This window comes from Hemitrygon akajei, chromosome 5 (assembly GCF_048418815.1).
Source record: "Hemitrygon akajei chromosome 5, sHemAka1.3, whole genome shotgun sequence".
Classification (NCBI taxonomy): domain Eukaryota; kingdom Metazoa; phylum Chordata; class Chondrichthyes; order Myliobatiformes; family Dasyatidae; genus Hemitrygon; species Hemitrygon akajei.
In genome coordinates, this window is record NC_133128.1 from 145,371,422 (window position 1) to 145,398,877 (window position 27,456).

The 27,456-nt window shown below is 38.4% G+C and overlaps 1 protein-coding gene across 3 annotated transcripts in view; it reads left to right on the forward strand.

Annotated features, from left to right (window-relative positions):
* The window catches only part of vps8 (VPS8 subunit of CORVET complex), a 618,230-nt gene that overhangs the window by 105,910 nt on the left and 484,864 nt on the right, over positions 1-27,456 (forward strand). For all 3 annotated transcript variants that reach the window (XM_073046772.1, XM_073046773.1, XM_073046774.1), the window contains exons 21-25: positions 6,766-6,988; positions 8,982-9,071; positions 11,615-11,666; positions 14,741-14,783; positions 20,627-20,699. In XM_073046772.1, the coding sequence (XP_072902873.1) occupies positions 6,766-6,988; positions 8,982-9,071; positions 11,615-11,666; positions 14,741-14,783; positions 20,627-20,699 (481 nt within the window). The remainder of the gene's footprint in view (positions 1-6,765; positions 6,989-8,981; positions 9,072-11,614; positions 11,667-14,740; positions 14,784-20,626; positions 20,700-27,456) is intronic.

Here is a 27,456-nt window from a genome sequence, read left to right on the forward strand (position 1 = left end):
ACAGTGCTCACCAATTATCAGCCTACTGTCCTCCCCTTTGGGCAATACAGCGCTTACCATTATCAGCCTACTGTCCTCCCCTTCAGGCAATACAGCGCTCACCATTATCAGCCTACTGTCCTCCTCTTTGGGCAATACAGCGCTCACCATTATCAGCCTACTGTCCTCCTCTTTGGGCAATACAGCGCTCACCATTATCAGCCTACTGTCCTCCCTTTCGGGCAATACAGCGCTCACCAATTATCAGCCTACTGTCCTCCCCTTCGGGCAATACAGCGCTCACCATTATCAGCCTACTGTCCTCCCCTTCAGGCAATACAGTGCTCACCATTATCAGCCTACTGTCCTCCCCTTCAGGCAATACAGTGCTCACCATCAGCCTACCGTCCTCCCCAACTTTGAATGGCATCCCCTATGTCGTGTTAAAAGCTGAGAGTGGACTCAAGCAAGTACACATGGTCCTACTGCGCACTGCCATATTGGGCCAAGAGACCTCTAATGAGATTGCTAATGGGGCTGCTCAGTCAATGTCCACCAATGCAGTTGCTATCATCGAACAATGTGCAGAGTTTACAAAACAATGTTTTTTTTTATCATGATCTCATGTGGAACCCCTAGTGACCTCTTGTGGAACCCTAGGGTTCCATGAAACACCGGTTGAGAAACCCTGACCTAGATCCTGAGTGTGTCGGAGTACTGGATCCAGAAATCAATTGATATTTATGTTCAGTAATTTCAATTACTGAATCTCCACAATCTTTGGGGAGAGTGAATTCTATATGTTCACTACCCTTTGAGTGAAGAGGTTTCATATTTTCTCATTCATAAAGGGGGTACTCTTGCAACCCCTGCTTTTAGACTCCACAGCAAGGCTAGTCACCTTGTTTATACTCTTAACAAGCTCCACAGTCACCTCTCATTCTTCTGCATGCCAGATAGTGCTGACCTAGTTTACTTAGTATGTTCTGGAGTTACATAGTATGGAATTCTGCTCCTATGTCTTATGATCGTATGGTTTTATCAAACAGATCTTTAATCTTAGCTCATCCATGCTTGTCCCATTTGCCTGTGATTGGCCCTCTGACTCACTCTTGTAGCAGCTTAAATGCGTTGTAAACTTTGTGATTGCACTTGCCTCTTCTACTTTCTCTGGCAGCTTTTTCTATATACCCTCTACCATCTGTCTGGAAAAAACATGCCCCTCAGGTCACCTTTAAATCTTCTTAAACTTGTGCCCTCTAGTTTTGGACTCCCCTACCCTGGGAAATTGACTCTGACCATTCACCTTATCTATGTATCTCCTGGTTTTATATGCCAGTATAAGGCCATGACTCTGCCTTGTATGTTCCAGTAGGATTAAAAACCCCAGTTTATGCAGTGGTCCTTGTAACTCAAGTCCTGCAGTCCTGATAACATCTTTTGTGAATCTTCTCTATATTCTTTCCACAATAATGACATCCTTCACATTGGTAGATGACTAGAACTGTGCACAATACTCCACAGAATATGCCTTTCTCATCACTTGATATATCTTGTGTTGCCACTGTTGGAGAACTGTGTGCTTGTATTCCAACAACACACACAAAATGCTAGAGGAACTCAGGAGGCCAGGCAGCATCTATGGAAAAGAGTACAGTCAACATTTTGGGTGGAAACCCTTTGATGGGACTGTAGGAAAGAAGCTAGGAAGTAGATTTAAGAGGTGAGAGAAAGGGAGAGAGAAACACAAGGTGTTAGGTGAAACCTGGAGGTGGAAGGCTGAAGTAAAGAGCTGGGAATTTGGTGGAAGAGGTGGAGGCCATGGAAGAAAGAAAAGCAGGGAGGAGTACCAGGAGGAGGCGATGGGTGGGCAAGGAGATAGGTGAGGATGGATAAGGGGATGGGATGCGGTGGCAGATGGTGGGGGTGAATGGGAGGCATTACTGGAAGTTTGAGAAATCTATGTTCATGTCATCAGTTTGGAGGCTACCCAAATGGTATATAAGGTGTTGTTCCTTTAACCCAGGGGTGGCCAACCTTTTACATTCTATACATCAATTTTTTCACTCACGAGTTCAGATGCACCATACAGCTCTTGTACCCCCATTCAATTCTTTTAAAAATATGTTAATGTAGATATATTTAGCATTTTACATGATATATTGATTTAATATAAAAACAAAATAAAATTACTTACCTTAATGAGACTTTTGAGTCTGTTTTGATTTCACCAAGCTTTTAATGTTTGGAGTTAAATTAGTTACTGAGAGCAGCAGAGAACTCTTCAAATTTGAATCAGTCAATCGCGACTTTGTTTTATTTTTAATCAATTTTATGGCTGAAAATGCTTGTTCACATCTGTACGTAGTTCTGAAATGACAGATATAACTCTGGGCAAATTTTCTTACTTCTGGAAACTGTTCATGGGGTAATGATCGCCAGAAATTAATCATGTCAGCAGCATTTGGGACTGAGAGAAGCTCATCAAATTTCATCTTCAGTAATGAATTTGTTTTCAAGTCAATAAGTTTCATTTGTATGTTACTAGGCATCTTCATGATTTTTTGTTCACTAAATGAAAATGGGTTTATAAATGCAAGTATGCAGTCTTCTTCTTTAGCAAAATCATGAAAATGACTTCCAAATGACTCTTGCAATAACCTGATTTTTTTTCAATATATTTTGTAAAATTGCCATTATCTTCAGCACATTCACTCTGCTCTTTTAAGTGCGGAAACTGGCTCAAATCCTCATTTTCTAACTGAGAGGTGAACAGTTTTAACTTCATCTTGAATGCATTGATATCATTTACTAAGCTAGGAAACAATTTGTTCTTGCCCTGGAGTTTCAAATTTAGATCATTGAGATGGCTGGTAACATCAACTAAAAATGCTAAATCAAATAGCCAATTGTTATCACAAAAAAGGGCTCTTTCCTCAGGCAGTTCATTTTTCTCTTCTAGAAAATTATGAACAGTATTTTTCAGTTTCTAAATCTACTCAGTCTCTGTCCTCTGGAAAGCCAGTGCACCTCACAGTGAAGGACGAGATCGCCATATCCCAAATCTAACATTTCACAATATTCTCTGAATTCTTGTCTGTTTAATCCTCTTGCTCTAATTTTATTCGTGCATTTCACAACCAGTAATGTAATATGCTGCGAATTTAAAGTTTTTCCACATACCGACTCTTGGTGTATAATTGCAGTAATATTTTAGTAGAGGACGACCTAAAAAGTTTCCAAGCAAAGTTGTTGTCCCAGTGGCTTTACCTATCATTGCCGGCGCTCTGTCAGTACAAACACCAATGAGTTTACTAGAATCTAGTTGTAGATTTTCTAGGCATGATTTTACTTTGTCAAATATATCTGATCCTCTTGTTTTTCCATAAAGCAACTCAAGACCGCTAAGTTCTTCAAAGATGCTAAAATTATCATCAATACCCCTTATAAAAATGCTTAACTGGGCTACATCACATTTTGTCCAAAGCTAAAGAATAGGAAGTTCAAGCATGGACAAGGTCTTTCAGTTGCTCAGATACATCATGACAGAGTTCTTTGATATGTCTTGTAACTGTTTGCTTTGACAGAGCAATTTTGTCTACTTTCCTTTCGATATTTTTACCACCAAGACATCTTGCAAATATTTGGAGACAAGGCTTAATTTCTTCTCTATCAGAGAAAGATCTCTGTTTTTTGGCCAACACTAAAGCAATTTTGTAGGACGCTTCTGACATCGCCAAACTTTCACAACTTCTTTTAAGAAATATATTTTGTCTTTTTTTGATTTCTTCCTTTCTCTTAATCGCATATTCTTTCTGTAACTCAGACCCAAGTACTAGCTTCAGTTTTCCTTTTATTTCAGTGTGATGTTGTGTTTTATAGTGTCTATTAAGATTGTGTCTTTGAGAAAGTGTTTTCACAAACAATGCACAATGGTTTTCCTGACGGACCCGCTATAAATAAGAACTCATTTTCCCATTGTTCATTGAATTCACACTTACTGTCTCTTTCTGCTTTTCATTTGCACTGTGATGGGTAACTGAATGTAAAAACAAGGCTTAATTTTCGAAAAAGTACAAAACTGCAAAAGTTCACAAAGGACGAACAAAGCAGAACTCTGTAGCGCACAAATGTCAGTTGTAAACTGACTGGCAAAAATCGGCGACACACCGCTGGTGCAGACGCCTGGCGCCTCAGGATCAAACAAGTATCAAACGTATATTGAACAGTTATGGAACATCTGCAGAATAAAAGTCCTTCTTTCCTAGTTTGACTCATTGACCATTTTTTAAAAATTGAAAACAGGTTAATGTGAAGGAAGATAACATTCACCAAAAGATGTGCACGAAATAATAAAATCGCTAAAAATAATTGCTAAGTTTTAGATTTATTCTCATTAAAACCCATTTCTAGCTCTAAGTTACTTGAATTCCTGTTACAGATTTTTTTTCTACAAATCGGTTTTTGGTTAATACTTTTTGCATGAGTAGGCTTACTTTTTTTATTATTATCACTAGGGTGCAATGCGCCATTTCTAATCATCCAATGCGCCACTTTTGACGCATGCGCCATAGGTTGGTCATCCCTCCTCTATCTTAATTGTGGCCTCATCTCGACAGTGGAGGACGCCATGGATGGACATATCAGAATGGGAATGGGAAGTGGAATTAAAATGGGAAGCCACTGGGAGATCCCACTTGTTCTAGCGGACGGAGTGTAGGTGCTCGACGAAGCGGTTTCCAAATCTCCCATTCCATATATCATGAGACCTGACGTAGATTCTGATAGGAGGGGAGAAGGGACCATGGGAGAAAAGGCAGGAGCAGCAGCACCAGGGGTAGGTGATGGGCAGGTGAGGGAAAAGAGGTAAGAGCCTAGAGTGGGAAATAAGAGACAAGGATGAGTGGGGGAGAAAATAAAAGGAGAAATTGATGTTCATGCTATCAGACTGGAGGCTCCCTAGATGGAATATGAGGTGTTGCTCCTCCACGCTGAGAATAGCTTCTGTTAAAAGAGGAGGCTATGGCTGAATGGGGATTGGAATTAAAATGATTGCCCTCCGTGAAATTCTTCTTTTGGCTTCAGCTACAAATCTGTTAGGGTTTTCTATTGTATCTCGTGCTTCTGATGTGACCTCCTCTACATTGGTGCGACACCACGTAAGTTGAGGGACTGCTTTGTCGAGCACCTCCACTCCATCCTCCAAAAGCTTGCTTTTTCTTCACGTTCTTCCTGTCTTTTTTGAGAAAAAATATTGATTAATGTAAAAATAGAAAATGCTGGCATCTCACACAAGATCGTCTGAAGAGAAAGCCAACAGCTGTGTACCTGCTGTTCAATGATGAATCACTTGTAGGTTTTGGCTTTCTGGGTTTGGAACATGCTGTTCTGTGCTATAAATTTTGATAACAGTTTCTCTCTATTCATGTGATTTGTGCATTTTAAATAGTGAGGAAAATATGTCCGCTTTTCATTTCGTTATCATGTTTTACTATCCTGCTGTTGGTCCACAGCACACTTTTTCCAGCCCTTCTCATTCAGCATTCTGAAAGAACTTGGATTATTTTGCTCGTCACCTACACTAAGGGGTAATTCTCATGTGCCCAGTTAACCTACCCGCACATGTTAGGTTGGGTTAAGAGAGGAAGATCACTCCACTCACACCTATCCATAATTTCAAAAAAAAGCTTTAAGATCTTAAATCATTGTATTCAAGATAGATAACGCTTTTTTTTAAGCAAAAGCAATCAGTTTCAGCTTTCAAATCCTTTGAACACTGCAAAGGTGCAGAGCATTGGGGATGGATTGCAGTAGTAGAGATGGGTAGGGAATGAGCTGAACAGCCTTGAATCCAAAGGTAGTTATTATATATAGAGGAATTTTACTAAGATATTGCCAGCACGGTAAAATTGTAGGTATGAACAAGTATTTGATAAAATGGGTTACTTTGGAATAGAAAAAGCTGAAGAGTGTATCCACCTGACTGGGGTGTATAAAAATGAATGGCACAGTTAAAATAAAGGACATGTTGTCTTCGTTATGTGAAGGTTCAAAAATTAGTGTTCGTGGATATAATTAATTGTTAGTATATTTTCATTTGGAAAGTGGTAAGGTCTCCCAATTACTGTCTCAAAGGGTGCTTGAAGAAGAAATACTCATTATAGTTAGATAGATAGATAGATACTTTATTCATCCCCATGGGGAAATTCAACTTTTTTTCCAATGTCCCATACACTTGTTGTAGCAAAACTAATAACATACAATACTTAACTCAGTAAAAAATATGATATGCATCTAAATCACTATCTCAAAAAGCATTAATAATAGCTTTTAAAAAGTTCTTAAGTCCTGGCGGTTGAATTGTAAAGCCTAATGGCATTGGGGAGTATTGACCTCTTCATCCTGTCTGAGGAGCATTGCATCGATAGTAACCTGTTGCTGAAACTGCTTCTCGGGAGCAGCTGGAAAAGGCTGCCGCTCAGGTCGGCGCCGGAAGAGCTTGTCCTAGACTATGTCCTTGAGCTGTGACCTGCAAAGTTGTGGACCAATTGCTGGAAACTGGGGTTAGTGCTGGATAGTTCTTTCTGTCCATTAGTATTAATCTGAAGATAGTTGTCTTCAGTTTTGTAATTTTTTTTGTGTTATCAAATCCAGAAATCCCCCATTTTACTGTAGTCTTGTCCTTCTGTTTACTTCATGTAGTTTTATAGATAATGTACATCATGCATATTATATAAATTAATTTTAATAGTAAAATAAATTACCGTAACTTTTCTTTTGTTACAGAGACCTTCTATTTGGCCAAATCTACAATAGACTAAGTGAGATCTCAGTGGCAAAAGGAGTTTTTCTTGAATGCCTAGAACCCTATATTTTAAATGACAAGCTAACAAGCATCACACCACAGGTGATGAAGGATTTGCTCATCCACTTTCAGGACAGGGATATGATGGAGAACGTTGAAGCATGTATTGTACATATGGACATCACTAGCTTGGACATTCAACAGGTGAATTCATCTTTTTGTTTTTTGTTTCTGTTAATATAAATTATTTCTTTGCATGCTAGATTACTCTTAGGGCTCTAATTTCAGTGTATTTCTCCTATCGTTAAGCTACTGCTACATTTTCAGCAATATGTCTGGGCTAATGACTGACAAGTCTGTTCCTGCCTTTTTTGCAAAAAGTAAGACATCACATGGCCTTGTTCTTATAATATTATTCAGGCAGCTGATGTTACAAAGTTACATGTTTATGGCAACAAGTTCATTTTTGTTTATATTGTTCTTTTTACTGTATTCTTCACTGATCAGAGCTTGCGATGTTATTTTTTGAAGTTCAATTTTATTGTCACTCCACCGTATACATGTATACCACCAAAAAAAAATGTTTCTCTGGACCAAGTTGCACAGCACTGTACCTATGACTCGCACACATAACACAAAGTAATATCACCACAAATAAATTAATAAATAATGTATTTCCAACACAAATTTAAAAAGTACAGTATAATGCTACTGGTGCTTCATATGTGATGATCCTAGGTGGTGTCAGGGAGTTCAGTAAGCTCACGCCATGGGGGAGAAAGCTGTTTCCTAACAGTCTTTCTCCTAATGCTATGGTACCTCTTGCTTAATGGTAAGTGGGTCAATGAGATTGTTGGAAAGATGCAAGGGATCAGTGGCAATGGGAGGGATTAATGACAATGCTAAGGGCCCTGTGTATGCAGCACTTTTGATAAGTATCTCAAATGAGTGGAAGTGGGACTTGATGATTCTTTTAGCAATCCTTGCAATCCTTTGTTACATCTTGCAGTCAGATGCCTTACAATTCCTGTACCAGAGAGTGATGCAGCTGTTTAGGACACTCTCAATGGTGCTCTTGTAAAAATTGGTTAGAATGGGGGCTGAGGTGGTGGAGCTTTGTTTACTCACTTGCCTCAGTATCCTCAGAAAATGGAGATGCTGCTGTGCTTTGATGGACCAGGTCTGTTATGCACACTCCCAGAAAATTGGTGTTCCTAATTCTCACCATGGAGGAGTCAGTTATGTGAAGTGAAGAGTGGTAGCTTGTCAAACTCATTTTAGGTCATGGGCCGGATTGAGCAAAATGCAGCTTCATGCAGGCCGGATCAGTCGGACGCGTGCGAACGCAGCTTTCGTTGCCTCCGTTTTTTCAGCCTGCTCTCATGTGTCTCAGTCTCTGCTATAACTACAAAGTGTTTCACTTTACAAATTCCGTTTCTTATGAAGAAGACTGCCGAGCAAGACTACCGAATAAACACTAAAAACCCTGAAAACCTGGTACATGAATAAACTCAGCATTAGCCATATCATACGCCATAGGCGCTTCGATTACTGGGGCCAGCTTTAATAGTAATTAGATATTATCTTGCGGGCCAAAGATAATTCCACCGCGGGCCGGATTTGGCCCGCGGGCCTTGAGTTTGACATATATGGCCTAGAGCTTCCTAAGCTGTAGAATCATCTCTTTCGTCTTGTCCATGTTGAGATTGAAATTTTTGCACTTGCATCATTCTACAAACCACTCTACTTCGTTTCTGTATGCTGTCTCTTCATCCTTGTTAATGAGGCCAACCACTATTGTGTCATTGTTGATGATTTGGTTTGAACTCAATCTAGCATTACAAGCTCGCGGGTAGCTCAGCTTTTCTAATTCACCTTAGGGAATAGATAACAAAAGAGATTCAGCAGATGCTGGAAATCTTGAGCAACACACACAAAGTGATGGGAGAACTCAACGGGCAAGGCAGCATTTACGGATGGAAATATTGTTGACATTTCAGTCCGAAACCCTTTATCCTGTTCAATGTTGTTAAGTACGCTGCACAGTCATATTTCTATATAGTCTATAGAAAATAGAAAAGTCTATTCTCCAGAGGTTTGATACTGAATCCAAAGAGAAACCTTAAATTTCTGAAATGATTGACATGAAGCCCTTTTGGACAATTTTTGACTATGTATACGTGTGCATTTGTTGTAGGTGGTCCATATGTGCTGGGAACATTCTCTCTATGATGCCATGATCTATGTATACAATAGAGGAATGAATGACTACATCACTCCAATGGAGGTAAGTCTTGCATGTTAAAGGCAAAAGGCACATGATCTGTACATTCCCATCACATGCACCTAACCCCCAAGTTATTCTGTATGGAAAATATGTGTCTCCCGCCATGTGTGATTGGATATCACAGTTTACTTTCTTTGTCTAATCTTTTCCTTCAACAAAGTGTTTTTTGGGCCATTTAAGAGTCAACCGTTTGCTAGATCTTGAGCACATGTCAGTTAGATTAATTAAGGTTGATAGACTTTCTCACTGAAGGGCATTGGTGGAACATTTGGGTTTTTACAAATATCTTTTAGTTTATGGTCATTCATAAGTAGTCCAGATTACTGATCATTATTGACAATGGAGTCCCCTAGCTACCAACATTGTGGGACTTCTTTATTAACATGAGCTACAGTGGTTCTAGGTGACTCACCACAATTTCTTGGGGAAAAAAGGGATTTGTCACACTGTGTAAAATTGCAATGGTGAAAAAATGCCAAGTTGATGTATGAAACATTTGACTAAACTGGATCAGCACTGAAAACTACTTTGGCTATTATATATTAGACCCACTGGTTATCAGTATGACACAGTAAAATCAGTCAGATATATCATCTTTCCCTCTTATTGGCAATAGATCACATGACAATACTAGGAAGTCTGAAGCTGTTAATATCCTTATGACAGAATAATCTGCAGTGTGTTTACATTGACTGCTGTGAGATGACAGCAGATATAATGGCTGAAAGATTTTATCAGCTATATATTAGATGTATTGTTTAATGCCGAAATTATTTTGATCTTGCTTGGACTATCAAAGCAGATGAAATCACTGATCACTTAGTCATTGCTAACTTTTAGCCTTTCAGTAAAGTAGCTGGCATTCCACATGACTGACTACTGGGAATATCTTTTAGAAACTTCGGACACAAAAGTCTGATAACTCATTCCTAGAAAGATTTATTCAGGAGGGCAGTTACGCTCTTCTCTTGAGATATATTATTACCTCATCATCATCATTATGTGCCGTGTCATATGATGTGGGGGATCATGATCCTCTATCCATGACCATGATTGTTTTTGGCAGATTTTTCTACGGAAGTGGTTTGATATTGCTTTCTTCCAGGCGGTGTCTTTACAAGGTGGGTGACCCCAGTCATTATCAATACTCTTTAGAGTTTGGCTGCCTGGCGTCAGTGGTCGTATAACCAAGACTTGTGATATGCACCAGCTGCTCATATGACCATCCACCACTTGCTTTCGTGGCTTCACATGAGTCTGATCGTGGGCTAAGCCGGTGATATACCTTGCACAATAGCGACTTGCAGGCAAGCAGAGGAAAGGAGCACCTTACATCTCCTTTAGTAGAGATGTTTTTCCACCCCTCTGCCCTTATCACCTCATAATGAGTAAATAATACTTTGAGGCAATAACAAGGAAATAGCACAGGTTGGTCATAGCTCTGACAAGGTTCTTCTGAACTGTATAGGCATTAGTTGCCTTCTAGATAATTGTTTCGTCTTGCCTGATGGTCTTTTGAAGGAAAGAAACAAAATGGAGCCTTGCTTTTATTACACAGCCTTAAAATACTGTGATTCTTTGCTAAAGTTTCTTTAGTTCAGTCTCCTAAATTGAGCAGAGGTACGGTTGGCTCTCCTTATCCGCGGATTCTGCATGCGTGGATTCAACCAACCTTAATCTTAATATTAAACTTATAAGATTAAGCTATGATGATGTTGTTTGTGATCAAATGTATTTATTTGAAAATAACAATTATGTGATAAAAAGCAAGATAGGTGATGGTTTCTTATCTCACCTCAATGGTTTATGTTTTCAAATCTTTTGCCTTTTGCCTTGTGTAAATGCAATGTTGTAAAAATTCTGAGTGTTCTATAAACCTCATTAATAAACTGCATAAAATGCCATGAAGTCCAAGCCAAGATAGGTTACCTTGAGAAAATCAGTGACATAATTAGGAACAACTTTCTGCTTGTGAAGATCAAAGGAAGAGTAATATTTATTTAGGAACAGGAACTTGGAGAGGATGCAAGAAAGAGTGAGCAAGTGTAGTAGGCTGGAAGGTAGTTCCTGTTACTGCAGAAAATAAATATTGTGTGTTTCATGCTTTAGTCTGTGCACCTAATTAACTATTGGGCATTATTCTGTTTATCAGCATATGCTGTCCAAATCAAAAGCACTAAATAGGTGTGAGCACTGGAATCACTTACTTAATCATGGGGTGATCTTAATAAAATTATAATTTAAAAAAGCTTTATAGTTATTGGTCTGTAGTTATGTACTCTTTTACTTGAACAGCTTTATAACAATCCTAGGAAGTACAGGCCAAGCTTTTACATTACCTGGAGACAAAGCTAATTATTCACCTTGGATCTTTCAATCTTTCCTCTGCATTGAAGTATGGAAACTATTGATCCTATTTTTATTTGCCTGTTGATTTGTTAAATAACGAATTTCAAACTTTAACAGTTATGTTAAGCCATGTTGTCTTGTGAAATCACAGAGTTTCATATAACATATTGGCTTTTCTCCTAATTATTTTCCAGAAATTATTCCAGGTTATTAGTCCTCCTCTTCGGGCTGGAAAATCTCTCACAGGTAGATGCTACTTTTTCACCAATTAGTTCATGTCAGTAGTTACAAGTGAGCCTTCATGATTAGTGTTTTCATCTATTTAACAATTTAACAGCTGACAGAACAGAGAATAAGAAATCATGCAGCAAATTGCACGCACGGAGCATGTTCCTATTTTTATGGTCTTTCATCCTTTGTCTTATGAAATACAATGCCACATTATTCTCCTCTTTGGCTCACAGTTTTTGCATTTACCATTTCAAAGCTACACATTCATGTTTCTGACTTTCACACCTACACATTCAAGATGAAAGTTGAGAAAGTGTTGAAGGTTAGATGCCAGCTCATCTGACCTGCTGCTCTACTGCTGAACTTGACTTTGAGCTCTGAGTCATACTGAACTCGATGGCCAGCTGCATTTTCCACTTAGCTTAATGCTGATCAGAAGGGTCAATGGACGTAGCTCATTTTCTTGAAACGTGATTGTTAATTACAATAAATTTGTATCAATTAAATATTTTTCTTTGTAATAATATATTTTTTAAATATTAAGCTCCATTTCAACTCCTTTTTAAATGTCTCTGATAAGAGATATTTAGAGGTTATTGTAAAGATCTTTGATAGAGTGAAGTCAAGGGGCAATATTTTGGCAGTACCTCAGGAGCTGCCACCTGAGGCCAAGTTGCAGTTTATGGACAGCCCTCCTTCACAGGATGGCTGGAGCATCGAGGTCTGATGCTGATTTGTACCATGGGACTGAAAAAGGTTGCTGTGATGTGAAATTTGGTCTGGCATGAGCACATTTTGGCCCTTCTGACCTTGTGTAGAACTTGAGATGTTTGAATTCCATTTCTTCCTACCTTTTCTGTATCTACTTCTCTGCATGGAATGACTTTCAATTTTCCATCAGTGCTGCTTTATAGCATGCTGATGAGTTCCTTAAATTGAATTTCTTTGCCCTCTGCTTGTGCAGCTGAGATCCTAGCTCTCTGTTGAATTGCATTATTCCACTTTTTTGTATTTATTAGTCTGCATAACTTTTCCCTTTTTGCAAACTTTTGCTATCCATGTTGTTTCCCACTTCCTCACTCTTCTTACTGTTCTAGTTTTCATTCCCTAAGGCACATAATTTGCATTGTTCCTCTTACCACACAGTTATCGTCGAATTCTGCAATGAGTGAATACCAACATTCCAGACTTGTCATTATTTGATAATAACATTTCAACAACATAAAACAGCTTTGCCTTGAGATGTGAAGGTTATGTGTGTGAAACTATTAGAACTCAGTTATCATTTTATATTGAGTGTTTATTTGAACTTTATGTAATTTTGCTATGCCAAGACAAAAAAAATCTCAATTATTGACTAATGAACCAGTAAAGGTTAAAATCCATGCAATCACTCATGTAGGAAGTTGTTCTGGCACCACAATATTTGGGTGTTCCTTTCCTTCTGAAAGACCTGACTATTTTAGTGCCATAGTAACTTCCTGACTAATAACACCTCGACAGTCAAATTGCCAAAGACCTCTTTCTAAATGTCCCTTATTATCAGAGACACTTAAAAACAATTGAAAAACACATTCCTTCCCATTGAGGAATTAGATGGATCTGAAACATGATGAATATTTGCTGCTATTTCATAGGAATATACTTGCCTACTATCTTCAAGGTACCAACAGGGATATTATCAATAAAATTGATTCTATAGAGCTATCTGGGCAGATAAACAGGCAATTATTCAAAATGGTAGTGTTTGGGGGTGGTGGTTCTTTTTTTTTTATTAGAAAAAGTGGAAAATGGTAGGGTGGCAGTGAGCTTCACAGAAGAATTTAGGGCTTAGAGCCTTGTCGTGTGAGTTATGAAGTAGTTTAAATTCTTGGATGAAATGAAAGTGTAATCAGAGGGATACATGCATTTGGAATGGTTTTGGGCTAGAATAGATTGCAAAGATAATGAGAGTTGAGATACCTGGGAGACAATTTTGGTCATAAGCGCAAACATGTTGGAAGTTGATGCATGATAGGATGAGGGCAGTGGAGTTTTAGATGATTACAAATTTTCAGAGATTAGAGTGAAGGATGCAGGACTTCACCATCCTGATTTGAAGTTGCTGATCATATAGATGCTGTTGAACAATCTCTTCTTTTTGATCCGAAACGGTCATTGTATAAGGCCTTGTTGTAGATCATTGATCTCAGTGATAAAGTATACAGTATATATGGTCCCTAATGTATTCTGGTGAAGGCACAACGATTGGGAACAGGCACATTAAGTTTCACGTGATTGATGAGAGTCAGTAACTAAGTAATGAGCTTTGATAGGGACAATTATTTGGTTTTTCTAGTATTTAGTTAGTGCTAGATATCAAAAGTATAATCTGACAATGCAAAGATGATGAAGGGATCCAGGAGCTGTATGCATTTAAGTTGTACATGAAAACAGTTTTTGGATTGTTGCTAAAACTCAGATGTAGATGAGAATTAGGGAGGGTTAAACGTGATACCATTGTAGGAATAGTGTTTGTGATTGGTCAGGTATGTAAGGAACTAGGGAGGTGCAGTCTCATTTCACTTGATGGTGTTGAGATGATGGCAGGCAATAGTATGGTTAGTCTTAACTTTTTCATATATTCATTTTTTGGAGCTCTGGGCAATGTTCACAAGGGCCATTATTTATTGCTTATGGCCAATTACCCTTGAGAAGGTGATTTTGATTCTTATGCAAGCTTTTGGATAAAGTTTCCAGAATTTCAATCTGGTTTGTTTTTAAAACAATTTTATTGTTTTGTTTTCTCCTCTATTTTCCTGGTTATCATGTACCTCCAATGGCCAGAAGGAGTGGTGGATAAATAGCCATGATATGGCTTTATTTCCACTGTGTTGTTTCAGATAAATCAGAGTTCAGCCAGTGGGTGATTATTAATGAAGAAGTGCATTTTACCACTTTGGTACACTGTTTTGATGCTCATTTGTGTTAAACGTATAGCCTTCTTAATAACTTGCCACTTAGCACAAAATATTAAAATATTGTGTTGACAAAATGTATGCTCAAAACAAGTTTCTTTTGAATGAATGTAGATTTTTTTTTGTTTTCAGATGAACAAGTGATTATGGGTAATAAGTTACTGGTATACATAAGGTAAGTTCTGTTTTAAAGATTGCATTAAGGAGTTGGAGCTGCAACTTGAACTCTGAATCATTCGGGAGGCTGGGGGGGGGGGCAGGGTGATAGACAGGATACAGAGAGAGGTAGTTACATCCAAGATGCAGGACAGAGGAAACTAGTTGACAGTCAGGAGAGTAAAAGCTAGTACAGAGTATCCCTGTGGTCATCCCCCTTAACAGCAGATATACCACTTTGGATCCTGTTGGGGGTAATAACCTAGCAGAAGAAAGTCAGAGTGGTCAGGTTTCTGGCACTAAGTTTGGCTTTATGACTCAGAAGGGAAGGGGAAAGAAGAGATGAGCTGTGGCGATGAAGGATTCATTAGAGGAACAGAGAGGGGGTTCCAAGGATTAGAATGAGATTTTTGGATAGTATGTTGCCTCCCAGCTGCCAGGATCCAGGACATCTCGGTTGAGTCCTTAGCATTCTTAAGTGGGAGGGTGAGCAGCCAGATGTTGAGGTCAATATACTGTAGGTGCCAATGAGATGGGTAGAAAGAGGGACGAGGTTCTGCAAGTTGAGTTCAGGAAGTTAGGTGCTAAGTTAAAGGAGAGGACCTCCAGGGTTGTAATCTGAGGACGGTTACCATACCAGATGCTAGTGAAGCCAGAATTAGGAAGATCATATAGTTTAACACATGCCTAAGGAATTTGTGTAAAAGGAAGGGCTTCATATTTTTGAATCAATGGGCTCTCTTCCAGGGAAGGTGGGACCTGTACAGAAGAGACTGTTTACACCTAAACTGGAGGGGGCCTAATATCCTATCAGGAAGGTTTGCTAGTACTGCACAGAGGGGGTTTAAACTGGAGTTCCAGGAGGATAGGAACCAGAGTGTCAGTATAGATAGTGGAGTGGTTATGGAGATGGATGTTGTTAAAGCCTCAGACAAAGTCAGGAATCAAAAGGGTGAGCATGGTGGGACTAATGTTCTGAGTTGTGTGTATTTCAATGCAAGAAATACTGTAGGAAAGGGCAGGGATCAACATGGAATTATGATGTTGTAGCCATTAGTGAGACTTGGTTGCAGGACGGGTCAGGACTGGCAGCTGAATATTCCAGGGTTCATTTATTTTAGAGATGATAGAGCAGAAGGGATTAAAGGAAGAGGGCTGGTGTTACTATTTAGTGAAAATTTCATGGCAGTGCTCAGTCAGGACAGACCAGAGAAATTATCTTGTGAGGCCTTATGGATGGAACTGAGGAATAAGAAAAGTATGACCATGTTAATATGGCTATGTTATAGACCACCCAGCAATCCACAGGATTTAGATGAACAAATTTGTAACAGATCGCAGACCTTTGTGAGAAACATAAGGTTGTTATAGCAGGTGATATTAACCTCCACTTATTGATTGGGACTCGTGTACTGTAAAAGGACTACATTGGATGGACCTTGTCAAATGTGTTCAATAAAGTTTCTTTAATCAGTACATAGAAGCACCAATAAGAGAGTGTGCAATACTTGATCGCCAGTTAGGGAATGAGATGGGGCAGGTGACAGAAGTTTGTGTTGGGAACACTTTGCATCTGGTAATCACAATGCCATTAGTTTCAAGGTAATTATGGAAAAGTAAGTTCGGGAAAAGCGGATTTTGACGGTTATCAGAAAAGATCTGGCCAGTGTGGATTGGGACAGGTTGTTTTCTGGCAAAGGTGATTTGGAAAGTGGGAGGCTGACAAAAATGAAATTTTGAGAGTACAAAGCTTGTATGTACCTGTAAGAATAAAAAAGTAAAGATAATAGGTTTAGGGGACCTTGGTTTTCAAGAGATATTGAAGCCCTGGTTAAGAAATAAAGGAGATGCGCAGCAGGTACAGGCAGGTAGGATCAAATTAAGTCGTTGAGTTTAAGAAATCCAAGAAAATAAGAAGGAAATCAGGAGGGCTAAAAGCAGACATGAGGTTGCTATAACAGACAAGCCGAAGGAGAATCCTAAGGGATTCTACAGTTATGTTGAGAGTGAAAGAGTTGCAAGGGACAAAATTGGTCCTCTGGAAGATCAAAATGGTAATCTATGCATAGAGCCAAAAAAAGATGGGGCAGATCTTAAATGGATTTTCTGCATCTGTATTCACTCAGGAGACAGACACCGAGTCTACAGAAGTGAGACAAGGTAGCAGTGTCATGGACCCTATACAGATAGCAGAGGGGGAGGTGTTTGCTGTCTTGAGGCAAATTTGAGTGAACAAATTCCCAAGTGCTGACAAGGTGTTCCCTTGAACCCTGTGGGAGGCGAGTGCAGAAATTGCAGAGGCTTTAGCAGAAATATTTGAATCATCCTTAGCTACAGGAGAGGTACTGGAGGATTGTACAATAGCTAATGTTGTTTCACTGTTTAAACAAGGTTCTGAGGATAAATCCAGGAGATTATAGGCTTGTTGAGCCTGATACCAGTAGTGGGAAAGTTATTGGAAGGTCTTCTCAGGGACTGGATGTATGAGTATTTGGATAGACTGGGACTGATTAGGGATAGTTAGGAGGCCCTGTGAGTAGTAGGTCATATCTAACCAGGCTTCAAGTTTTTCAAAGGCGTTACCAAGAAAGTTGATGAAGGAAGGTAGTGATGTTCTTCTTGGGGTACTAGCTGGGTACAGGTATAAATTAGCAGATGACACCAAGATTTGCAAACGACACCAAGATGCCTGTATCTGGCTGTACGCCTGAGAAGAATTTATTTGTCATGTATGCCAGGAAAGCACTAGATCCTTTTCCATAGTGGATGTTGTCTACATGGATTTCAGCAAGACATTTGAATCTGTTAGTCAAGAAGCTTCAGTTACTTGGCGTTCAAGATGAGTTAGTAAATTGGATTGGATGTTGGCTTTGTGGGAGGAACCAGAGAATGGTAGAAGATGTTTACCTCTCTGACTGGAGGCCTGTGACTAATAGAGTGTTGCAGGAATTGGTGCTGAGTCTGTTGTTGTTTGTCACCTATACCAATGATCTGGATGACAGTGCGGTTAGCTGGATCAGCCAATTTGCAGATGGTACTAAAAATTGGGGTGTATTGGACAGTGATGAACACTGTCAAAGTTTGCAGTGGGATCTGGATCAGCTGGAAAATTGGGCTGAGAAATGGCATTTGGAACTTAATGCAGACAAGTGTGTGGTGTTGCACTTTAGGAAGACCAACTAGGGTAGATCTTACACAGTGAGCGATAGGCCACTGGGAAGTGTGGTAGAACAAAGGGACCTGGGAAATACAGGTCCATAATTCATTGAAAATGGTGTTACAGGTAGATGGGGTTGTAAAGGAAGCTTTTGGCACATTGCCCTTCAATGAGTACAGAAGATGGGATGTTATGTTGAAGTTGTATAAAACACTGGTGAGGCCTAATTTGGAGTTTTGCAGTTTTGGTCATGTACCTTCAGGAATGATGTAAATAAGGTTGGAAGAGTACAGAGAAAATTTACAAAGATGTTGTTGGGTCTGAGCAATAAGTTGAATCGGTTAAACTTTATTCTCTATAACATAGAAGATTGAGGGGAGATTTGATAGAGGTATACAACATTATGAGGGGTATAGACGGGGTAAATGCAAGCAGGCTTTTTCCACTGAGGTTGAGTGAGACTAGAACTAGAGATCGTGGGCTAAGGGGGAAATGTGAAATGTTTAAGGGGAGCATGTGGAGAAACTTCTTCACTCAGGGTGGTGAGTGATGAGTGAGCTGACATCACAAGTCATGAATGCGATTTTGATTTCAATGTTTAAGAGAAGTTTGGATAGATACATGGATGGGAGGAGAGTGGAGAGCTATGATCCAGGTGCGGATTGATGGGATTAGGCAATTTAAATGATTTGGCATGGACTAGATGGTCTGAAGGGCCTGTTTCTGTGCTGTAGTTATATTTGTCTATAGGATGAGCTCAAATTTAGCATGTTTCTATATGAATCAATCAAAGTTGCAGCATAATGGGAGGCCATTTGTCCATTACCTCCATGCTAGTGAAAAAAGAACTATATGGGCTAAGGAACTTTCTTGACCTAGGATCATGTTTAACATTGCAGGTTATGATATATTGAATCCTAATTTTTTTTTTAAAAAAACACTTGTATCAGCATTTAAAATGAGCAATATTCACCTTGTAACAGTGTGCATATTAATTTTGATATATGAAGAGGCAGATATTCCCATTGTCCAGCTGGACCTTTGTGGTAGTGATTTTGGTTTATTGTTTGTGGGTAGGAGGTCAGGATTTGCTTTTGTTAAATGATAGCATAAGGGCAATAATTCAAAAGAATATGTTAATATATTGTGGCTTAATGTTTCCTTGAAAAGCTGTGTTCATTGGAAATACTTGTGTGTTGCTGCTGTTAAGGTTGATCAATGAAATGGCTAATCCATTAGCTAATGTGGATTCATGGGCTAGTGAATGTTTTTTCAACTGGATTATTTCCAAATTTTTTTCACCATTGATCTTTCCTTCCCTCACACCAAACAAGAATGGGGGATAAAAGGCTTACAAATGTCAAAATTCATTCAGGATGTGCCTTTTCAAAATTCTTTTGGAACCACATCCAGATTCTTTTGTACAGTAGAAATTCTTTCTGACACTTTCACTTCATTGATTTATTTTCCCCTTATACATTTTCTAGAAAAATGTATTGAGTGCTGATATGATACTGCTAGAAATCTAAGGACAATATGTTATGAGTGTGTTCTGAATTATTATTTTTTGAGGGGAGGACCAATTTAGATTGTTCTTGACATGTTTGGTTTCAATTAACCCTTTCTATGTCTTCGAAAATCCTCTACCATGCCTTCATAGCTAAGGGTTAGATTCTGATTGTAAAATATTTTCAGATTGTTAGTGTTCTTTTATTCATGAGGTTTTCTTTTGTTAATAATAATAATTTGCTTTTCATAGTTTCTCCCTGATAAGTGCTCCTGGGAGCTATCTTTATCAGTCAAATTATATTTTAATTAAAATGGTGACATGTATTTGAAATGAGCATCAACAATAAGCATATTCACAGATTTATTTCAATGTACCCTTGAGTATTCAGTATCCCTGTTGATTGAAACTAGCAATAGTGCAAACGATGATATTGTACAATTTTAAGCAAACTAATTTGACAAAAGAAATAATTAAAAGTAATTCCAGTTGTCTCAAACATGTTGCTGGGTAACAATCTTGATAAATTGGAGATGTCATTTTATGTAGTTATATCCTGAAGCTTTTTTTTCGACTTTACTGTGATTCAAGTAAAGCTTGCCATTAAGAGCATTTAATTTTGCTTGTGCTATTGCCTTTCTGCCTTGGATTAGAAAATGTGTGGCAAGCCTTGTTTGAATATATTGCTGGAGGTTTCATCACAGAACCTACTTCCCTCTACATGGCATTAGTTGCCTGACACATCCACTCCTGAGGCACTCTACTTTCCCACACCAATTAGAAAAATCAATAGATTAGCCAATTTGGTTCTTGATAATTGGCCACCATTTCTATGTCAGTATTTTATAATGAACAGAACTGTGCAAAGCAAAGTTTAAAAATAAAGCTCTCTTTAGTCACAGTAAGATGTCTCTGCAGATTTGCTTCTTATACATTGAATATTTAATTCTTTGAGAATCCAGGCAACCTCAATCAGAATAGGAAATGATTTTGACTCCAACAAGTAGAATTATGTTTTATTAATTTTTCTAGTTGATATGCCTCTGTTAACCTTTAAATGTCTGTTGTTCTTAAGAAATTTATACAAGTTGTTGATGCATAAATTGGATGGTGTATTTTTTTTAACTGCTGTTAAGATGTATTCTTTGCATGGTATGAGTTCTTAGAATACAGTACTGGAATTATTTTCCTTTTTCAGCTGTTGCCTGGCTGGGCGAGCCTATCCTCTAGGTAATATTTCTGAGGACCTTGTCTCATTGGTAAAGCATCAGGTGAGTCAACCTAATAGCACAAAGTCCTGGATTTGTATCAGTGGGCTTGTTTTACAATTTAAGACATTAGAAAAAGCTTTCTGTCATTTCAGTCACTTTTCCTTCTGTAATGCAATACCTTCAGTTTCTTCTGCAGTAAACCTTGAGCTGTGTTTGCAAATTATTTAAGTTCAGATTCAGAATCAGAATCAGGTTTAATATCACTGGCATATGTTGTGAAATTTGTTGTTTTGTGGCAGCAGTACTTTGCAATATGTAATAATAAAAAACTATAAATTACAATATGAAGAATATATAAAAAATAAATAAGTAGTGCAATCAAAAGGGGGGGGGGAAGTGAGGTAGCATTCATGGATTCATTGTCCATTAAGAAATCTGATAGTGGAGGGGAAGAAGCTGTTTGTGTAACATTGACTGTGTATCTTCAGACTTCTATACCTCTTCCTTGATGGTAGCAATGAGAAGAGGGCATGTCCCGGGTGATAGGGATCCATAATGATGGATGCTGCCATTTTTGAGGTATATCTTTTGAAGGTTCCCATGATGGAGCAGGCTGAGTTTATAACTTTCTGCAGCTTTTTCCGATCCTGTGCAGTGGCCCTTCCATATCAGACAGTGATGCAAACAGTTAAAATTTTCTCCATGGTACACCTGTAGAAAGTTGTGAGTCTCTTCAAACTCCTAATGAACTATAGCCACTGTTATGCCTTCTTTGTAATTACATCAATATGTTGGGCAGAGGATAGATCTACATTGATGTATGTTGGGTGTATATTCCCTTGACTTCTCCTTCCTGAAATCGACAGTCGGTTCCTTGGTCTTACCGGCATTAAGTTGCAAGGTGCTGAGACTCCACTCAACCAGCTGATCTATCTCGCTCCTATATGCCTAATTATTACCATCTGAAATTCTGCCAATGATAGTTGTGTCATTGGCAAATTTGCAGAGAGTGTTTGATTTGTGCCTAGCCACACAGTTGTGGGTTCAGAGAGAATAGAGGAATGGGCAAAGTGCACATCCTTGAGGTGTGCCAGTGTTGATTGTCAGCAAAGAGGAGATTTTCTTTCCAATCCATACTGACTGTGGTCTTCCAGTGATGAAGTCAAGGATCCAGTTGCAGAGGGAGGTGTAGAGGTTTTTGGAGCATGTTGATTAGAACTGAGAGTATGATTGTGTTGAATGCTGAGGTGTAATCAATAAACAGCAGCCTGATTTAGGCATTGCTATTGTCTATGAGATTGCATCTGCTGTAGACCTATTGTAGCCATAGAGAGTCCAGGTTTTTGCTTTGGTAGGAGTTGATTCTGGCCATGACTAACCCCTCAGATAACTTCATCACAGTAGTTGAATGCAGCTGGGTGATTGCCATTGAGGCAGCTCATCCTGTTCTTGGGCACAGTTCTGATTGTTGCACAGGTTTTCGGTGCCATACCATGTACCCCATCAGGGTGTGATACCTTGCAAAGGTTCACCCTCTTGAAAATTGCTCTAATGTCGGCCTCCGAGACAGCCATGACAGTGTCACCGAAATCTCTAGAGAGCTGCACAATTGTAGTTTTATTCTTCCTTAATTCTCCTTGATTGCAGGGACCTGCTTTCTGCCTTTTGATCTTCTCATGTTGATTTTGAATGTTAATTTCAGAAGAAGCACTTTTATTATCACATTCCTTGGTGAAAGTTAAGTGGTGGGGATGAGGTTAGAGGGAGCTAGCTTTCCATAATAATTGGGTAAAGATTGAAATGGGAAGGTGCAACTGTCCAATTGTTACTCCTTTCTTAGGCTTTGCTGAGTCATGATTAGATTTTCTAAATGTCCTTCTGAAAGCATTTTTCCAGTAACAAGTTGAGAGCTGGCTTCCTCCAACTCCCAAGAGTAAATAATAACAACTGCTGCAATTTATCACAATTGGTGCTTCCTTTAAATAGAGCAGCCAAAAAAAAAATTGAGGAGCTTCACAGAAGTATTACTTGTGAGGTTTAATGGGCAGATTATCAAAAAGTCAAAAGTAGATTTAAAGAGGCTTCTACAGAATGCAAAAATATGGAAGCAGGAGTTTGCATCCGCTTCAACATTTGGCAAAATTATCCCTTGTTTTACCTCTGCTACTTTCCTGCCCTATCTTTGTGCATCTTGATTGCCTTAAAATCTGGTGTATTGATCTTAGTTTCAAATATAATCAGTGCTCAAGCCTCTACAGTCTTAGGTAGAAAATTTCAAATATTATAGTTGAAAGCAATTTCTTCCTGTCTTATTTCCAATCCCTTATTCTCAGACTGTGACCTCGGCTCTTGAGTGATACAGCAAAGTATACAATCCTAGATGTCAGACAGTCCACCATTTTGTAGATGAAGAGGTCAAAACTAGTGCTCAATGTCATCAGAGTACACATAGAAATTTAGATTGTGTCTGGAAAATTTTGCCACTGACCAGTATGAAGGTGAGAAGTAGGAAGAGACCAATGATAGACACTGGGGAACACCGGAAATAATGGTGACTGTGGATCAGGGAATTTAGATCTGGCTATTCTCTGCTTACAGCCAATATGATAAAACTAGAATCAGGACAGTGAAGTCATTTCCAGTTGAATGACCATTGGTCATACCATGACAGTTGCTCCTTTCTTCTTTCTTTTGAGAGCTGATTTTTTTTGTCTTTTGAATCATATTAGCTCCAGTTACCATGTTAAAGTAGCAGGAGCATCCAGGAGCATCCAAACCTGTATTGTGGTTTAGATTATTCCTAAGAAATCATTGGTAGTTATCTGACGAAGTTGCTCAGGACTCTGTATTTTACATGTTCTGATTTACTCATTATATCATTTACTCAGTACATCATAAGTATAGGGAACCAATTGCATGCCTTATAATACTGTAGTCTGATTTTGCATTCTCTGTCCATATTATTGTGATCTCTTGTGTCCAAAGTAAGTTCCTTCCCATGTGAAAGCCGAATTGGTATAGGCTTCTGAAATGGCATTATAATTGCAATACTAGGAGACAGGAAGTAAGTCTCATTTTTCAACTATTTAAACTGCAGATGTTTCTTCTTGTTATTAAAGTGTAAATACTATAATGAAGTGAAGCTTAAATTGGTCATTTATAAATTGGTATCATATGGTCATTATGGTTAAGTCAGCTGTGTATTGGTTGGCTGTGAGCAGTGAAGTCAGACTTACTATGCTCCTGAATCTAGAGGTATAAATAATTCTTGTAAAGTAAACTTCAGTTTAATAAACTTATTTTGACTAAGTAGATTGTACAGTACAGTCATTGTGAATGTAGGCTTTCTGAACAGTGGCGACTGTGGACAAACCGTAATAAAGAGTTGGGAGTTAACTATATATTACACTGTGAATCACAATAAATTAGTAGGCAGACCGAGAGCTTGTGATCATAATTTACGATTCTGTTCAACACAGCACTGATCAATGTTCCTTAACAAAATAATGATTGCATATCTTAATGAATATGAAAATAAGTTGATTGGAACAGCCATATAGGAGCTGCAAGTTAAATTGATGTGGTTGGTTTTTGTTATTCGACAATGACAATTAGGACATTTACAAGCCAGAGAGGGAATCTTTTGTAAATTATGTACTGAGGTATATAAGTATCTGAAGAGCATCTCCCGTGTTCCTGTGTATAGGGTATTTCCATATCACTTAAGGCTAGAGAGACAAACTGGCATACTATGCCTCAATAATTGTGAAGATTTGCTCGAAGGATGTGTACTATGCAGAAATAAAATCTGTGGAGGGATTGATTTGGTGAATTCATTTCCTGCTTATACCTCTAGATCCACGTTTTGAACAGAAACTTAAGTGAGCAGTCCATAAATCTGAGAATAGAATAGAAGACCTCCTGTTCCATAGCAACACACACAAAATATGTGCAGGAACTCAGCAGGTCAGGCAACACCTCTGGAAATGAATAAGCAGTTGACATTTCGGGCCAACACCCTTCTTCAGGACAGGATTACCTTCTGTTCCATGTTTTTACGATGCATATTAAATATTATATGAATCTTTTGTTCCATTATAATTTTATTTTTACCTTTTGGTTTTCTGGTTATTGCTATTTTGACTGTGCTTTAAAATTTTCTGCTGAGGGTAATATATTATTTCTAGAATTTCATGAAACATTCTTTAATGTGCTAAAATTTAATGTTTATGTCTTACCCCTACTTGATTTCCCAGAAAATATTACCTTTCGCAAACATAGAGCATAACATAGTACAGTACAGGATTATATCCACAATGTATGTGCTGAACATGATGCCAAATTAAATTAAATCTCTTCGGCCTGTATGTGATCCCCAGTCCTATTTGTTTCTGTGTATCCTTCCTTCCAGCATAGCTGTCCTATCATCTACTTTCCCTTCAATCCCTCCTTTACTTGCCTGCTTCTCTAGTTCCTATTGCCCGATTATACACTCCCAGATAGCACCAGAAAACAGCCCTGCGAGAATATTGACTCTCCTCCAGTTCAGGTGTAATCTGTCCCTCTTGTGCGGGTTCCACCTCCCAATTATCCATATATCTAAAGCCTTCCTGCACCAGCATCATAGCTATGTATTGAACTCCACTACCTTTGAATTTCTGGTTTCACTAATATTTGACATGGTAATAATCCTGCGATTACAACTTTGAAAGCTCTGCTTTTTAACTTGCTACCTAGCCAGCAGAATGTTGAATTATGTTCTGGAGCTTAACACTAATTCAGTGGCTCAGTTTGTTTTGGAATTAGACTGATTTTACAGAGGTAAAATCTTGCTCCATGATACTTTGATGTACAGTTAATTTAAGATTGTGGAAAATAAAAGCTGGAAATCTTTTCAGTCATGGGGACATACAATTGGAAATGGGCTCTTTTGCCCACTCCATCCATAATGACCATCAAGCACAATTTTTTTGTACTAATCTTATGTTAACCTTTTTAATTCTCTGCACATTCTCATCACCACTTTTCCAGATTCTACCACTTACTAACTTCCAAAAATCACTTCAGAACTTTTTGTGCATGGTAGAGTTTTACACCTGTGAAACCAAATGAGTTGAGTACATCATTTGATTTTAATGTTCCTATCTTTACCCTGTAGCCTCATTTCAAAGCCTCAAGCACTCAGAGCTAACCATAATTATAAAAACAATTATATAATTGGCATACCTTGCATTTCTAATGGAGATTATGTAAACTGATGCAGCTCTTTCCCAAATGTTGAATGGGAAAATATATCTGATTTTGTTTTCCACTATTGTTAAATTGACTGCCTATTCAATGGCCCTGATGGCATTAAGTAAATGTTACAGAACCTTGGAAACTGACCCATTATTATAACCTAACTAAATGAATGGTTCTCGTTCAACCACTCTGCTAGTAACCAAACTTGGAAATTTAACAATGCTTGAAAAAGGCAACGTCTTCTGAATAAATTCATACAGAACCTACTGACAAAAAATAATTATCATTAATTAAGGGTGCAGTAAATGAGTGGAGAGATTGTTTACAAAATCAGTCAGATTTATTACCACTGACATATGACATGAAATTTGTTGGCTTCCATCAGCAGTGTAGTGCAAAGACATAAAAAAGTCACAAAATTAGTTTCAAAGTAAGTATGGAAAAATATAGTTCTGGTGTGTGGGTTGAAATTCTAGATTGGAGAAAGGCCAATTCTGATGGTATCATAAAGGATCTGGCAAGTGTGGATTGGGACAGGCTGTTTTCTGGTAAAGGTGTACTTGGAAAATGGGAAGTCTTCAAAAGTGAAATTTGAGAGTACAATGTTTGTATGTGTCTTGTCAGAATAAAAAGTAAAGATACCAGTTTAGGGAACCTTAATTTTTAAGAGATATTGAAGCTTTGGTTAAGAATAAAAATAGGTATATAGGAGATAGGAACAAATAAGGTACTTATTTGTTAAACAGATGCAAGAAAACACATAAGAAAGAAATCAGGATGGATAAAAGAAGGAATGAGGTTGCCTAAGCAGACAGACTGAAGGAGAATCCTAAGAGATTCTACAGATATGTTAAGAGGCGTTTGCTGTCTTGAGGCAAATTTGGGTGAATAAATCCCCAGGGCCTGACAAGGTATTCCCTCGGATCCTGTGGCAGACAAATGCAGAAATTGCAGGGGCCCTAGCAGAGATATTTAAGTCATCCTTTATGACAGGTGAGGTATTGGAGGATTGGAGTATAGCTGATGTTGTCATCTGATATTTAAGAAATGCTCTAAAAATAAACCAGGAAATGATAGGCCAGTGACCCTGACATCAATAGTGGGAAAGTTATTGTAAAGTATTCTAAGGGACCAGATATAGGAATATTTAGATATACATGGACTGATTAGGGATAGTTAGGCACAAAGCATTGCTTTGTGCATAATGGTCGAGAGCTTTCTAACATCCATCATCCACTAATTGTTTCATTTCTGAAACCGTTCTTGTCAACCTGCTCTGAACCCTCTCCAATGCCAGCACAATTTTTCTTAGTTAAGGGGCATAAAACTGTTCAGAATACTCCAAGTGCAGTCTGAACAATGCCTTATAAAGCCTCAGCATAACATCCTTGCTCTTATATTCCAGTCCTCTTGAAATGAATGCTAACGTCGCATTTGCCTTCTGTCATCCAAATTATTAACATATAACTTGAGAAGAAGTGTTAAATAGCCTCATATGCAGCAACTCATCAAAGACCTTCTGAAAATCCAAGTATACAACATCCATGGATTCTCTTTTGTCTATCGTGACTGTTAC